This window comes from Dama dama, chromosome 3, assembly GCF_033118175.1.
Source record: "Dama dama isolate Ldn47 chromosome 3, ASM3311817v1, whole genome shotgun sequence".
NCBI classification, from domain to species: Eukaryota; Metazoa; Chordata; class Mammalia; order Artiodactyla; family Cervidae; genus Dama; species Dama dama.
Genome location: NC_083683.1, coordinates 27804311 through 27817358, shown reverse-complemented (window position 1 = coordinate 27817358; position 13048 = coordinate 27804311). Strand labels below are relative to the sequence as shown.

The 13048-nt window shown below is 36.0% G+C and overlaps 1 protein-coding gene across 1 annotated transcript in view; it reads right to left on the bottom strand.

Annotated features, from left to right (window-relative positions):
- Positions 1-13048, bottom strand: part of PTPRQ (protein tyrosine phosphatase receptor type Q) — a 237221-nt gene that overhangs the window by 106741 nt on the left and 117432 nt on the right. Inside the window, exon 26 of the mRNA XM_061122020.1 lies at positions 1040-1363. Within this exon, the coding sequence (XP_060978003.1) occupies positions 1040-1363 (324 nt within the window). The remainder of the gene's footprint in view (positions 1-1039; positions 1364-13048) is intronic.

Below are 13048 nucleotides of genomic sequence, written 5' to 3'. Positions count from 1 at the left end.
ATGATGTCAGTTCATCAGGTACATATACTGATTGGGTTCTAGGGAGCAGTCAGACCTAGAAATAGATATTTGAGAATGATCACTGTATAAGGAGACTTTAAAGCCATCAGACAGGATAAAGTCTCTTAAGATAAGATCTCCTAGGTATTATGCATTGATAAAGAAAAGGGCCAACTATGTATCTTTGAACACTCCAACACTTAGATTTGAAAAATGAGAAGGAGAGAGAATAAGCCAAGGAAACTGAGAAAGAGCTATCAGGGAGGTAAGAGAAAAGCCAGCAGGCAGACCTTACAGAAACCAAGCCCAAGGGCCACAGAGGAGAGGGTGGACACTCGCACTGAAGGCGGAGTTGTCTGGATGCTATTACAAATGCTTAATTGCATTAACAAGCATTCATTGAATATTTACCATACAAACATTATTCTAGGTACCCTTGGGAATAGTAGCAAGAGACACATTTAGTGACCCCCAAAAAATAAAAGCTCTGGATCAAAGTTTATTTCACTATTTATAAAGATCTGCAATAGCATCAATGAAATTCCATGTGCGTGTGTATGAATGTATGTGTGTTTGTGTGTGTGCGTGTGTGCGCACGCACACTTAAGCCTACAATCACTGACAAGGTGGTAAAGCTGACTTAAAAGCCGCAGAGCTTCCAGATATGAAGGGGAAATGTAGGCAAAGCCAAAGGGTACTCAGTGGCCATCAGTACAGCCTCATGAGAAACCACAGGGAAGACCATAATGCTTTGTTGCAATGTAAGACTCTATGACCTTGACACAATTCTGCAGTTTGAGAAAAGCCCTAATAGTGACTGAAATTGAACTTCCCATTAAGAGTCAATTCAATAAAAATTAAATGCTATGATGGTGATGACGTTATATAAGTAGGCCAACCAGTTAATTTTAAAATATAAAACTAAAGTAACAAAAGCAAGCTTTACCTATATTCTGAATGACTTCTATAGAAAAACATTTAAAGAGCTTTTTCTTGAATCCAAAATTATATATACATACAAACACAGGACAATACTTACGACCAGGCAGGGTTTGGGTAGATATCCAATTTGAAGCATTGCCATAGCCAGCATTGGTGCTGGCAGCCACTTGGAATCTATACCATCTAAATTTCTTCAATCCATAGACTGTCTCTTCAGTTAGGTCAGCTTCATAGAGGTACTGAATTTTTTGATGCTCAACACATTCTTCAGAGTCCCATTCTCTGCATTTTTTAGCCCGAAGTTGAGTGGTAATCTTGTAGTTTTGAAAGTAGCCAAAGATAGAGTCAGGTCTCATCCATGTCAATGTTGCACTAGTTGACTGAACATTAGAAAAAGCAATATTCATGGGAACACTGGGAACTAAAAATTAAAGGGAAAAAATGAAAACAATTAGAATTACTGAACGCTGTGTAAATGGGATGAAGAAACACGATTTACAAATATTTTTTTACTATGCACATAGTGGTGATCTCTTATTACAACTGCCCTTAGATTAATACACCCACATTTAATGAGCAGAAACTTAAGGTGAAGGTAATGCTTCAGAGAACAATGATTCTAAGGGTTAGGGGACAAAACAATTGTGATATTTTTATTCCTAATTTGGTCCCAAATTTACTCACAAGGTGCTTATAAAGTAAGTTAAACACTGGCACAAAGGAAAATTGCATGCTTATATAATCTTATGTATTTTCGGAGGTATGGTCTGAGTTTTACTATTCAATTCCCAAGAAAGACATTCTTATACTTAAATGACTGGATAGATATAAGCACATCTTACAGTAAATGCTGATTATAAAATAATTTAAATAAACATTATTGACTGAATTAATAATTTATATACTTGGGTAATTTTTATTTTATTTTGCACATATTTAAAATTAGTAAAACTCTTTCTAGAACATCATCAACCACACTGACATTAACACACAGAATAAGGTATCACCTACAATTATATGGTCCTACTTGGGATCATTATCAGATTTCACATTATCTACTGGTTTGCTATATGCATACTATGTGTCAGGCTCTGGGGTTGGTGTTAGGAAATCAAAATACACAGGCTTATGCTTTGTTTTCAAGAAGTAGCAACTTATTAGACAAGTAATGTAAGTGTATTATAGTTGGAAATATAAAAGAACAATGACTTAAGTGATATGAGCACTTTCTTCAACCATGCCTATCCTTGCATGTGTGCAAGGACCTTCACTAAGAAGACTGAGATAGGGAGGATGAAAACAGGGATTTGTATGAAAATTACACTATTCATAAAAAATTATGTTAATATGTACCTCAAAGATAAAATTAAAAAATAAATGAGTTAGAAAATTATTCATTAAAAACTCATGCCTTCCTAAACATATCATTTTCAGATTTCAGTAAATTCCCCCACCAAAGACGCCCAACAGTATTTTGCATGACGATTGCATGCGTGTGCACTCAGTCTCTAAGTTGCATCCGACTCTTTGTGACCCCCATGGACCGTAGCCCACCAGGCTCCTCTGTCCATGGGATTTCCCAGGGAAGAATACTAGAGTGGGTTGCCATTTCCTTCTCCAGGAGATCTTCCTGACCCAGAGATCAAATCTATGTCTCCTGCATTGGCAGGAGGATTCTTTACCACTGAGTCACCAGGGAAGCCTGCATGATGATTACTGTTATGGAAAAAAATAAGAAAGGGAAGAAGAGTTCCCAAGGACGGTGAAATTTTAAGCTGAGTAGTCACAGAGAAAGCCTCACCGATGAGGAGACATGAAGTTCCTGATGAAGGTAGGGAAGCTAACCATGTGAATATTTTGAGGAAGAACATTCCCAGCAGAGGGAAACGCATGATGACACTCCTAGGTTGGAATCATGCTTGGTAATATTTGAAGAGTTAAAAAGAGGCCAGTGGGCTAGCAGGAGGTGAGATCTGGAAAGAAACACTGAAAACTGGATAGTATATGACCAAGTGTGGAATAATGGTATGACTCACTTGAGCAGGAGTAATTACAAGGTCTAGCATACATTTTCACAGAATCACTCTAGCTGTTTTGTTTAGAATGGACAAGGGAGAGAGGGTGAAAACAGAGTAATCAGTTAGCTGTTGCAGTGTCAACATAAGAGATCATGATGGCCTGGAGCAGAATTGCAGCAGCAGAAATGAAGTATTCAGACTCTGAATATAATTTGAAGGAGAGCTGACAGGATTTGCTGACACGTGACATATGAGATATGAGAGAGAGAGAGGAGTGGAGGAAAGCTCTAAGGTCTTCAGGTGCAAAAAGAAAGATACTGTCACAATTAAGCAAGAAAGGGATGACTGTACAACAAGTAAACTGTGCAGAAGAGTAAGACGAAGGATTTCTTTTGAGCCTGTTAATTGCCTCTCAGATACCCAGAGAGGTCAAGTAATAGATGTATGCATGAGTCTGGAGTTCTTTACAGAGGTCCGGACTTGAGTTAAAAAAAATTTGAATTTTCTCTTAAATTTTTACAGCATTATCTACAGACAATTTTTTAATGTGAATATTAATTGTATTACACAAGTCAATCCCACAAATAGCTATATCAACATTAAAAAATTTAATAAATAGCCAAGTCAATCTGCATTTAATTGTCTTATCCAATAGTACATCACAACTCTTATTTCCATGGCTCAAAAACAGCAAATCAATTTGGTTAAGTTAGTCAAATAAAAGTCAAAAAAGTGTTTTTTCTTTTTTTTAAAGATACAAACTGGAATAGCTGATATTATCATCCTGCACAGGCAAAACCTAAAACTTCATATTTATTTCTATTTGTTTTACAGACCTATAGAATATATATTAATATTGCCTAAATCTGAAAAGGGGTTTCCCAGGTGGTTCAGTAGTAAAGAATCTGTCTGCTAATGCAGGAGACACAGGAGACATGGGTTTGAGCTCTGGATCAGGAAGATCTCCTAAAGAAGGACATGGCAACCAACTCTAGGATTCTTGCCTCGGAAATCCCATGGACAGAGGAGCCTGGCAGGCTATCCGTGGGATAGCAGAGCTGGATGCGACTGAGCTACTGAGTACACACAAACCTGGAAGAGAAGAAAAAGTCTAATGCAATAGAAAACAAATAGTAGATTACTTAAAGCTATATGATCATATACAATGAGCCTGTTTTCAAATACTTAATATTTTTTATCATCATATCTTACTGTATTTAATTGAACATTAACCTCTAAAAATGTAGCCTTACAAATAGAACACTTACTAAACTACTTACAGCACACTCCCTCTTGTGTGTTTAGTTATGTATAAGAGCAATTAGAGAAAAAGATATTTTTAAGGAAAATGTACCTTTGCAGAGAAAGAATCCATAATTCATAACTGGCTAAAAAGTAGAATTTCTATTATTTATTGAAATCCTTCAGCCACTAAATTTTAATTCAGACCACTTGATGATAAGATACATTTTCAAACTACTCTAACACAAAGCAGAGAAACCTGACTGATTTGGGGGTTCAGAAAAAATTTTAAGAGGAAAGGTTGCATATGAACAGAGAAGATTTCACTAACTATAAAGGTAGAGATTCAAGAAGAGGAGAGTAATGTGATCTAAATCAGGTTGACTATGGCTTATAATTCACATTGGCAATAACAAAGAGAGTCTGGGGACATACTATGTCACAAGATTATAGATCGCTTGTCCAGCAATAGAAAGCTATATCAAGCTGTCAGAATGAGATGTTCAGAAGTACATTTTTTCAAATCCAGTCATACTCGCAAACAGGTAAAGGGACAAATTCATAGACCATTTGATTTGTTCAGCAAAGAAAAAATAAGATTGTGGAAGTGAAAGTGAAAGTGAAGTCGCTCAGTCATTTCCGACTCTTTGTGATCCCATGGACTGTAGCCTACCAGGCTCCTCTGTCCATGGGATTCTCCAGGCAAGAATGCTGGAGTGGGTTGCCATTTCCAAATAAGATGGTAGCAATAGGAAAAAAGTGAATTTTCAGATCTATTTTGGTGGTAGAATCCATAGACCAGGCAGATGAATCAGAAGATCACAGAATCAGAATTTGATGGCAGCTCAGAAATGATCTCTATCAACCTGGCTTTTATATCTGACCTTTATGGAGGCACATCTCCCTAAGAATTTCAGGACATACACCTTCTTCCAGGCTTCCCTGGTGGCTCAGATGGCAGAGCATCTGCCTGCAATGCAGGAGACCCAGGTTTGATCCCTGAGTGGGGAAGATCCCCTGGAGAAGGAAATGGCAGCCCACTTCAGTGTTCTTGCCTGGAGAATCCCATGGACGGAGGAGCCTGGTAGGCTACAGTCCATGGGGTCACAAAGAGTTGGACATGACTGAGTGACTTCACTTTCTCCTCCTTCTATGCCTTCTTCCAGTTTTTCAATCAAACACTGATATAGGTGCTGATGCAAAAAATTTTGCAGCTGTAATTAAGAATCCAAATCAGTTTACTTTCAAATAAGGAGAGGGGACTTCCCTGGTGGTCCAGTGGCAAAAACTCTGCTCTCTCAGTGCAAAGGACTTGCGTTCAATCCCTGGTCAGGAAACTAGATCCCACATGTCACAACTAAGACCTGGCACAGGCAGATAAGTAAATAAATACTTTAAAAATAAAGACTAAAATAAAATTTATTAAAATAAAATAGAGATTATCCAAGGGCCCTGATTTTATAACAAATCCTTTAAAAACAGAGAGTTTTTTTTGTTTTTGTTTTTGGCCAGTTACCAAAGAGGAAGTATTTTAAGCAAGAGATTAGATTCAATGTACAAATATTTCTCAACTCCTGGCTTTGAAGGAAGGGACCGCCTGACAAAGAATTCAGGACCTCTCTAGGAGCTAGACAGTCCTTGGCCAGAAGCCAGCCAGGAATTGGGGATCTCAGTTCTACAACTGTAAGAAACTGAATTCTGCCACAACCACATTAGCTTGGAAGAGAACCTTCACCCCACATGAGAATTCTCCCCGTGGAACTTTGATTTGACCTTGTGAGACTTTGTGAGACTCTGAGAATCCAGGCATAGCACACCAGTAGGACTCTGACCTACAGAACTGTTCTCTAATAAATGGGTAGGTGTTGTCTTTTAAATCACTAAGTTTGTGATAATTCATGACATACAATACAAAAGTAATACCACTTTCCACTAACAAATGACCAATCTCTACTTATCTAACCTGTTCTTAAACATACAAAGGCAAACTCAAAATCTTGAGGGGCTTTTTAAAAAATTGATTCCAGAGCACTCTATTAGTTTGTACAGCCTTCCTTATTTTAAACAGATATCTACCATCCTATAAATCCTAGTTCAACACTGAAAATCCACCTTAAGCAGGCCTAATCCTATTTGCATTTCTACTTTACTGCAACATTTATACCAAAGATCTATAAAGGTTTTTATTCTGTATTCAATCAATAAAAAAACATTGAGCAATTACTCCAAATTTATTTATATATTATATATATAACCTACATGTTAGATTGTGTCTCTGAAGGTCTAGACTAATTCTTGGAACAAAATAGGCATTTAATAAATATTTTTGAAAGTATGAACAAATGAATAAGAGGGTATTACAGGAGATTTAACTTAGATAGATGGTCACCAGACTGGTCCTGATGAATTATAATTTAATTGGAGATCTGACAGATAAGATGTAGCCTCCCTGGTGAAAAACATCACGTTAAGATGCTGGAATAAGAAAACAGCACAGTGGAAACATGTAAAGAAGGCTACTGGGTATACTAAGAGGAGAATGGGAAGATAGAAAGTTATAGGTGTAGGCCAGAATCAGATAATATTGAGCCTTGTAGGCTAGATTCAAGATTTTTAGTTTTATCTTAAGTGCAGTGGGAATACTTGTTAAGTTTTGTATTGCCTTTTAATTTGCATTAAAACCATCGACTGCTTTTCTCCCGTAAGATCCAGTGTGTATGATCAGAAATTTCCTTTCTTTCCAGTGCATCACCAACGACTCCTTTCATGTTTCCTTTACCAAGAGTTTACTGAGCAGCTAGAGGTGGGAGGAAAAAAGGATGCTTTCTCTATTTAGGAGCTAGAGAAGGCAGAAGAGGCTACCCTTTCCCTGTATTTCAGCAGAAGGGATGATGAGATACACATGGCTCTCTGACCAACTTTTTTATCCCCTCAGATTTCAGGAAAGAAGACTTTAATGGCAAAGTTTGTGGCACAGTAAAAAAAATTTCAGCAGATTAATATTGGTCCGCAGGCTCTACAGCAGATTAATATTGGTCCACAGGCTCTACATTCTGTAAATAAGTTTTGCAGAGAAGAAAAGGTCTAGATAGAACAGTACTTTAACTGGACAAAGAAGCAAGATCTAGACAAGTTATTCTAACCTGACTTAAGGAAGAGCAACAATAATTGCAATTGCCTTCCTTATGACAGGCACAAGGATGGACCTTGCACAAGACACCCAGAGTCTGGCATGTACGGGCCACTCAGCAAGTATTGATATGTGACTAAATTATGGTTCATAACACAGTCCTTTGGTTTTCATGTGGTATAAAAATTTGTCCACATTTTTCACTCAAATGTATTTAGAAAGATGAACCAGAAATAAATCTAATCTGAGGCCAAATATATAGTATAACTTCACAGACAGTTTTTTTTTTTTTAACAAGGCTACCTCAGATGTGCACATAAATAACTAGCAGTAAACTTCATTTATATCCAGCATCTTCTCTTTTGATGAACTGTGTGTTGAACTAGACTATTTCAAGCAACTGCCCTATTGAATTACAGATACAAAAAGGATTACACTCATTTTAGCACGGAGAATCAGATTTCCATTCTTTAAGAATGACTAAAAACCTCAAACTTTTTCTATTCACAGATGGTACTCATTTGAACACATCATTCCATGCTTCCTGGAATAATCACGCAGCTTGCTTAGATTTTCTGAACATGACTGAACTGTGATGAAGCGATCAACATTCTCTGCCAAGGTATTCTGTAAATTATATTTTTATTCATAAATTATTCTTATCAGAGAAATACTTTTATCACGGTTGAAATGAAAGTCTACAGATCTATACAAGTAAAATTTGTTACAGTTTAAATGCATATCAGTTTTTAGTGATTACTTAGTATATCCCACTTAGAAGGTGAAAATGTGTGTAAAATATAATTACTCTCTAAAATTCTGAATATCAGTTATTAGAATTTGCTACACTCTTATGATAGGATGGTAGCATTAACCTGGTTAACTGTGGTAATATGGAAGACCAAGTTTCCTTAATTCTTCAGTCATGACTGCATACATTTATCTTCAAGCACAGATATACTCTCTTTTAAGCAAAACACATGTCTGAAAATTTTATATGTATAAATACCTATAAAACTTACCAAAGTATCAACACAATCTTTCCCAGTTTAGGGATATTTTTGTCTCTACTAATTTTAAATAAATTACAAAACACACGGTACAAATATATGATCTGAGCATAAACAAACAAAAGTACAATTTCCTAACATCAACATAATGTGGATTAGTATAAACATTGAAATGCCTGCAAAGTTAAGTGCAAAAAAATCTTCTCATACCAGATAAATTTTGCACTAACTTGAATTTAATCAATATCATTTATAGATTGAGTCGTACGGGCAAGTCTTAGGGTATATATATATATAAAAGTGATTTAGCCAATAGAAACTATCACATATAGGTGATGCCAAAAGGAAGATTCCAAGAAAAGAGAAGGTCTGGGAGGTATAATCTGAAGGAACAATTGATGATTAGTAGAGATGAGGGAGAAATAATGTTTAAGTAGATTAATAAGGAGAGAGATACATTAAGCAGCAACAAGATGTCTGTCATGGGCTGGGAAATATACCAGATTGGAGAAAAGAAATTCTAAGGAAGTCATAAGAAAAAAATGGGGGGGTGGGGGAGGGTGGTTGTATTAAGTGTGGTGCTATTGAAAGGCACTAAAACTTTGAGAGGTGAACTTACATGACTATTGCAGAAAACATGGGACAGAGATTAACTGGTAAAGTATAAACTTAAAGGAAATCCTGAGCCTCTGTATAATTAATTATTAGGAAAAGATAAACTCAATAGAAACTGGTTAGATACCACATATATCCAAGACTATGTAAATTACAATGATAACAAAGAATAATTAAGAACAGAGCTAAAAGAAGGAGGCAAAAGAATGTTGGCCAAAAATGTGATGACATAGTAGGCAGAGAAAAAACAGGAGTAAACAAGTGGAATAAACCCAAGAATTAAGTTAATAGACCAAATGTACACTGTACACTTCCTAGAAGTAGGCTATGATTTGGCTCTCAGGCAACAGAAAATGATACAAAGGCAAAAATTAAGATGGTAAATCTCTGTGACCATAAATAAAGGCAAATTAAATGAACAGGAAACATGCAATAAACTCTGGTATTGAGATCAAAGATACGGTTCTCCCACCTCTCCCTGACCCCCACCAAATCACACAAACAATACCATACATTTTAACGAACAGCGTCATCAAAAACATCCTTACATAGGAAATACTTAGTATGTTTAACTTGGCTCTTTCTTTTGTCTCTCAATGTAGGTGGGCGGAATAATTATCAAACACATTTATGTAAACCTATTTCTTCAGAGGTTCTAATTACTCAGTTTTAAGTACACTTCTCTCTGGCAGTCTTGCTTAAAGCAGAGGTAGATTCTGCAGTAGCTGAAACAAAATTTCCCAACATTTGTTATGTAAATATGATTTTAGGTGATACTACAAAGCTGAGAATATGGAATGATGCACTCATTAGTATGCCAAATTAAATCATGAAAATTTCATCTTCATGAAAGAGAACTGAGAAACTATCTATAAACAGGACTAAGGTTTTCTAAAAATAATTTTAAGTGTCTGTCATGATGCATATATATAGGTAGACAATTAGGGATCCAAAATTCTATGGACGACAGCTATAATAGTTTTTGAACCAAATATTATTAAAAACATAACACTCAGAAAAATATCTCAGTAAAATTCAGGGTGAAAATGTCACTTTCTTGGGGAGAACTCAACAAGAAAAATGATGACACATTCTATTTGGAGGCAAAGTGAGTTGATTTGTTTTATAGAGTCATTAGTTTGACAGCTCTATATAGCAAGTCATCTCATGAGAACATGTATCAAAATGACAACTTTGATTTGAAGTAGTTTATCAGAAGCAGTTCTTACGGGAGTAATTGTATGGCAGAATTAATTGTCTATTAAGACCACTCTGATATTAATAACACTGGAGACTAAGTTGAACTACTGACACTGAAGAAGAAATGAGGATGATATACTAGTTAGTGGTGATTTGCTTGAGGATGGATATGAATAAATAAAATGCTAGTTTCAAATCTTATTAGCATGAATATATAGAGTTGTCTTGAGAGGAAAAGTTTAGGTTAGAATAAGAGGTGAAAGAAAGAAATTCTGAGACCACCAAAAACCAAGAGAAAAGAACATATTTTAACAGAAAGAAGCAATTAAGGAATTCTACTCAAATCTTGAAGAGTTGTGAAATGATCGTTGCTCAGTAGTATTCAACTCTTTGCGACACCATGGACTATACAGTCCATGAATTCTCCAGGCCAGAACACTGGAGTGGGAAGCCTTTCCCTTCTCCAGGGGATCTTCCCAACCCATGTATCAAACCCAGGTCTCCCGTATTGCAGGCGGATTCTTTACCAGCTAAGCCACAAAGGAGTAAGAAGCAGGGAGAAACAATTTGACTTTGAATCCATAAGGGTGAATAAACATTTAAGGGCAACGGTATTTATAGTATAAGAATAGCAGATGACCAAAAAAAACAAAACAAAACAAAACTGAGTCTCTGTCAAGTCAATATTTAATCCAGGGTAAATTAGAATAGGAAAAAGAAATTATTTTTTAAAAAAAAGGCTCATGTAAGTCAATAATGTCAGGAACACACTGGTACATAAGAAATATTTAACAAATAAATGAATGTGTGAACAAACTAATGGATGGATACATGGATGCATGGGTGAATGCATGGATTTCAAGAGGAAAATATCACCAATGCCGTCACCAATACTGATTGATGAACAAGTGTCACCAATGCTAATTATAATCAAATGCTACTTAAAACCATTCTTTCTTAAAGACTGACTGTATGGAAGACCTTGATAGAGTAAAATATACAAAAAGACTCCTGGATCTAAAGTTGGGGGAAAGTTCTATAAGATAGATGAATTTGGGTTTTTCAGGGATTCTGAGAGAGAAAGAATAAAAGGAGAGAAGTAGGGGAAAAAATCAGGAGGAGAAAGGATCAAAGGATTGAGTGAGACTGGAGGCACTGTGAAATAATGTTGTTGTTGTTTAGTCCCTGAGTCATGGCCAACTCTTGTGCAACCCCATGGACTGTAACCCACCAGGCTCCTCTGTCCATGGGATTACCTAGGCAAGAATACCAGAGTGAGTTGCAATCTCCTTCTCCAGGGTATCTTCCAGGCCCATGGATCGAACCTGTGTTTCCTGCATTGGCAGGCGGATCCTTTACCACTTAGTCACCTGGGAAGCCCGTGAAATAATGTAGCTAATAGAAAAATCGGTTACATTTCGGATTGCCAAAATATTTAAGAACAAAAATACCACTTAAAGTCATGTATATTATTGCAATGTAAACCCTTCCTTTATATATTCACAAAACGTTCAGTAAGGCTATTACACATAAAAGTGCATGGTGTGACTAGAATTGTCAAAATCATGCAAAAATTTTCCTGAAGTAGTCAAAAAGTTCTATAAACACATGCTATTATCCCAACCTAGTAAGTCTGAGAGATCTCGTCTGATCATGCCAGAATAGCTTGTGTCACACGGATCCTTCTGCAGATAACAACTATGACCTCTGTGGGGAGGGAGGGACAGTTTCTGGCTTATGGTGTTAGGGATGCAGGATTGCCAGAGTAGTTGAAAATGGAAGAAGTCACTAAGGGGTTAGACCCAAACTCGGTCTGAACTCCCTAGAAATCCTTGGCCATTCTCATAATTGTGAAAGTACATAGGGCATGCCAAGAAGCAAAGCGGAAAAAAACAGATGAAAAACTTCCTAGAAATTTTAGTTGCTTCCCAGTGCAAGACGTGATAAAATTAAGAATTTGAATACACCAAATTAAGAAATTAAGTAGCAAGCCTCATTTCAAAACCCCTGAAGGATCATTCATTTACTTTGCTCTATTGTCCCAGGATTAAGGAATTCTCTCCACAGATAAGGTTGAAACCAAAATCACACATTCACAAAACTATAATTCAGTAATTTAGTGGCCTGTTAGAATGAAAAGTTAACACCCTTCAAAAGAAGATAACAAAATCCAGAGTTTCTTCACAACATCACCAACAACATAAAATTTAGCTTTAAAAATTACTATGCAGACACGAAAATTTCTACTGACAGAAAAATGAGTCTCATAGTCAGGAGGAAAAAGAGTTCAACAGAAAAATCACAGAATAACACAGGTGTGGGAATTAACAGAAAGCTAATTTAAAGAAGCTATGATAAATATTTTATTTGACTTAATGGAAAACAAAGCAAATGAGGAATTTCAGCAGAGAAATGGAGATAAGGAAACAGAACTTAATGGAATTTATAGAGTTTATAACTATAATACCTGACATGATACTGAATTTGTTTAATACCAGATTAAAGATGGCAGAATACAGTCAATGAACATTATGGCACATCAATAGAAACCTGATCTACAGAATAAAGGGAAAAAAAATTAGAAATTTTAATAAAGCCCTGTCCTTTAAGAGGTATGGAATTAAACTCCCAGAAGAAAAGAATAGTAAAGGTCAGAAAAATAATTTAAAAATGATGGCTCCAAATTTCTCAAATTTTAGAAAACTATTAATTTACCAATACAGAAAACTAAATGAACTCACAGCAAAATAAATGCAACAAAAACCACACTAACCATATTATTGTAAAATTGCTTAAAAGAAAAAAATCTTGAAAATTGCCCCTTAAATAACCTTTCATACATAATAGTGATGTAAAGAGCAGTTGACATCTCATCAGAAATAATAAGAACC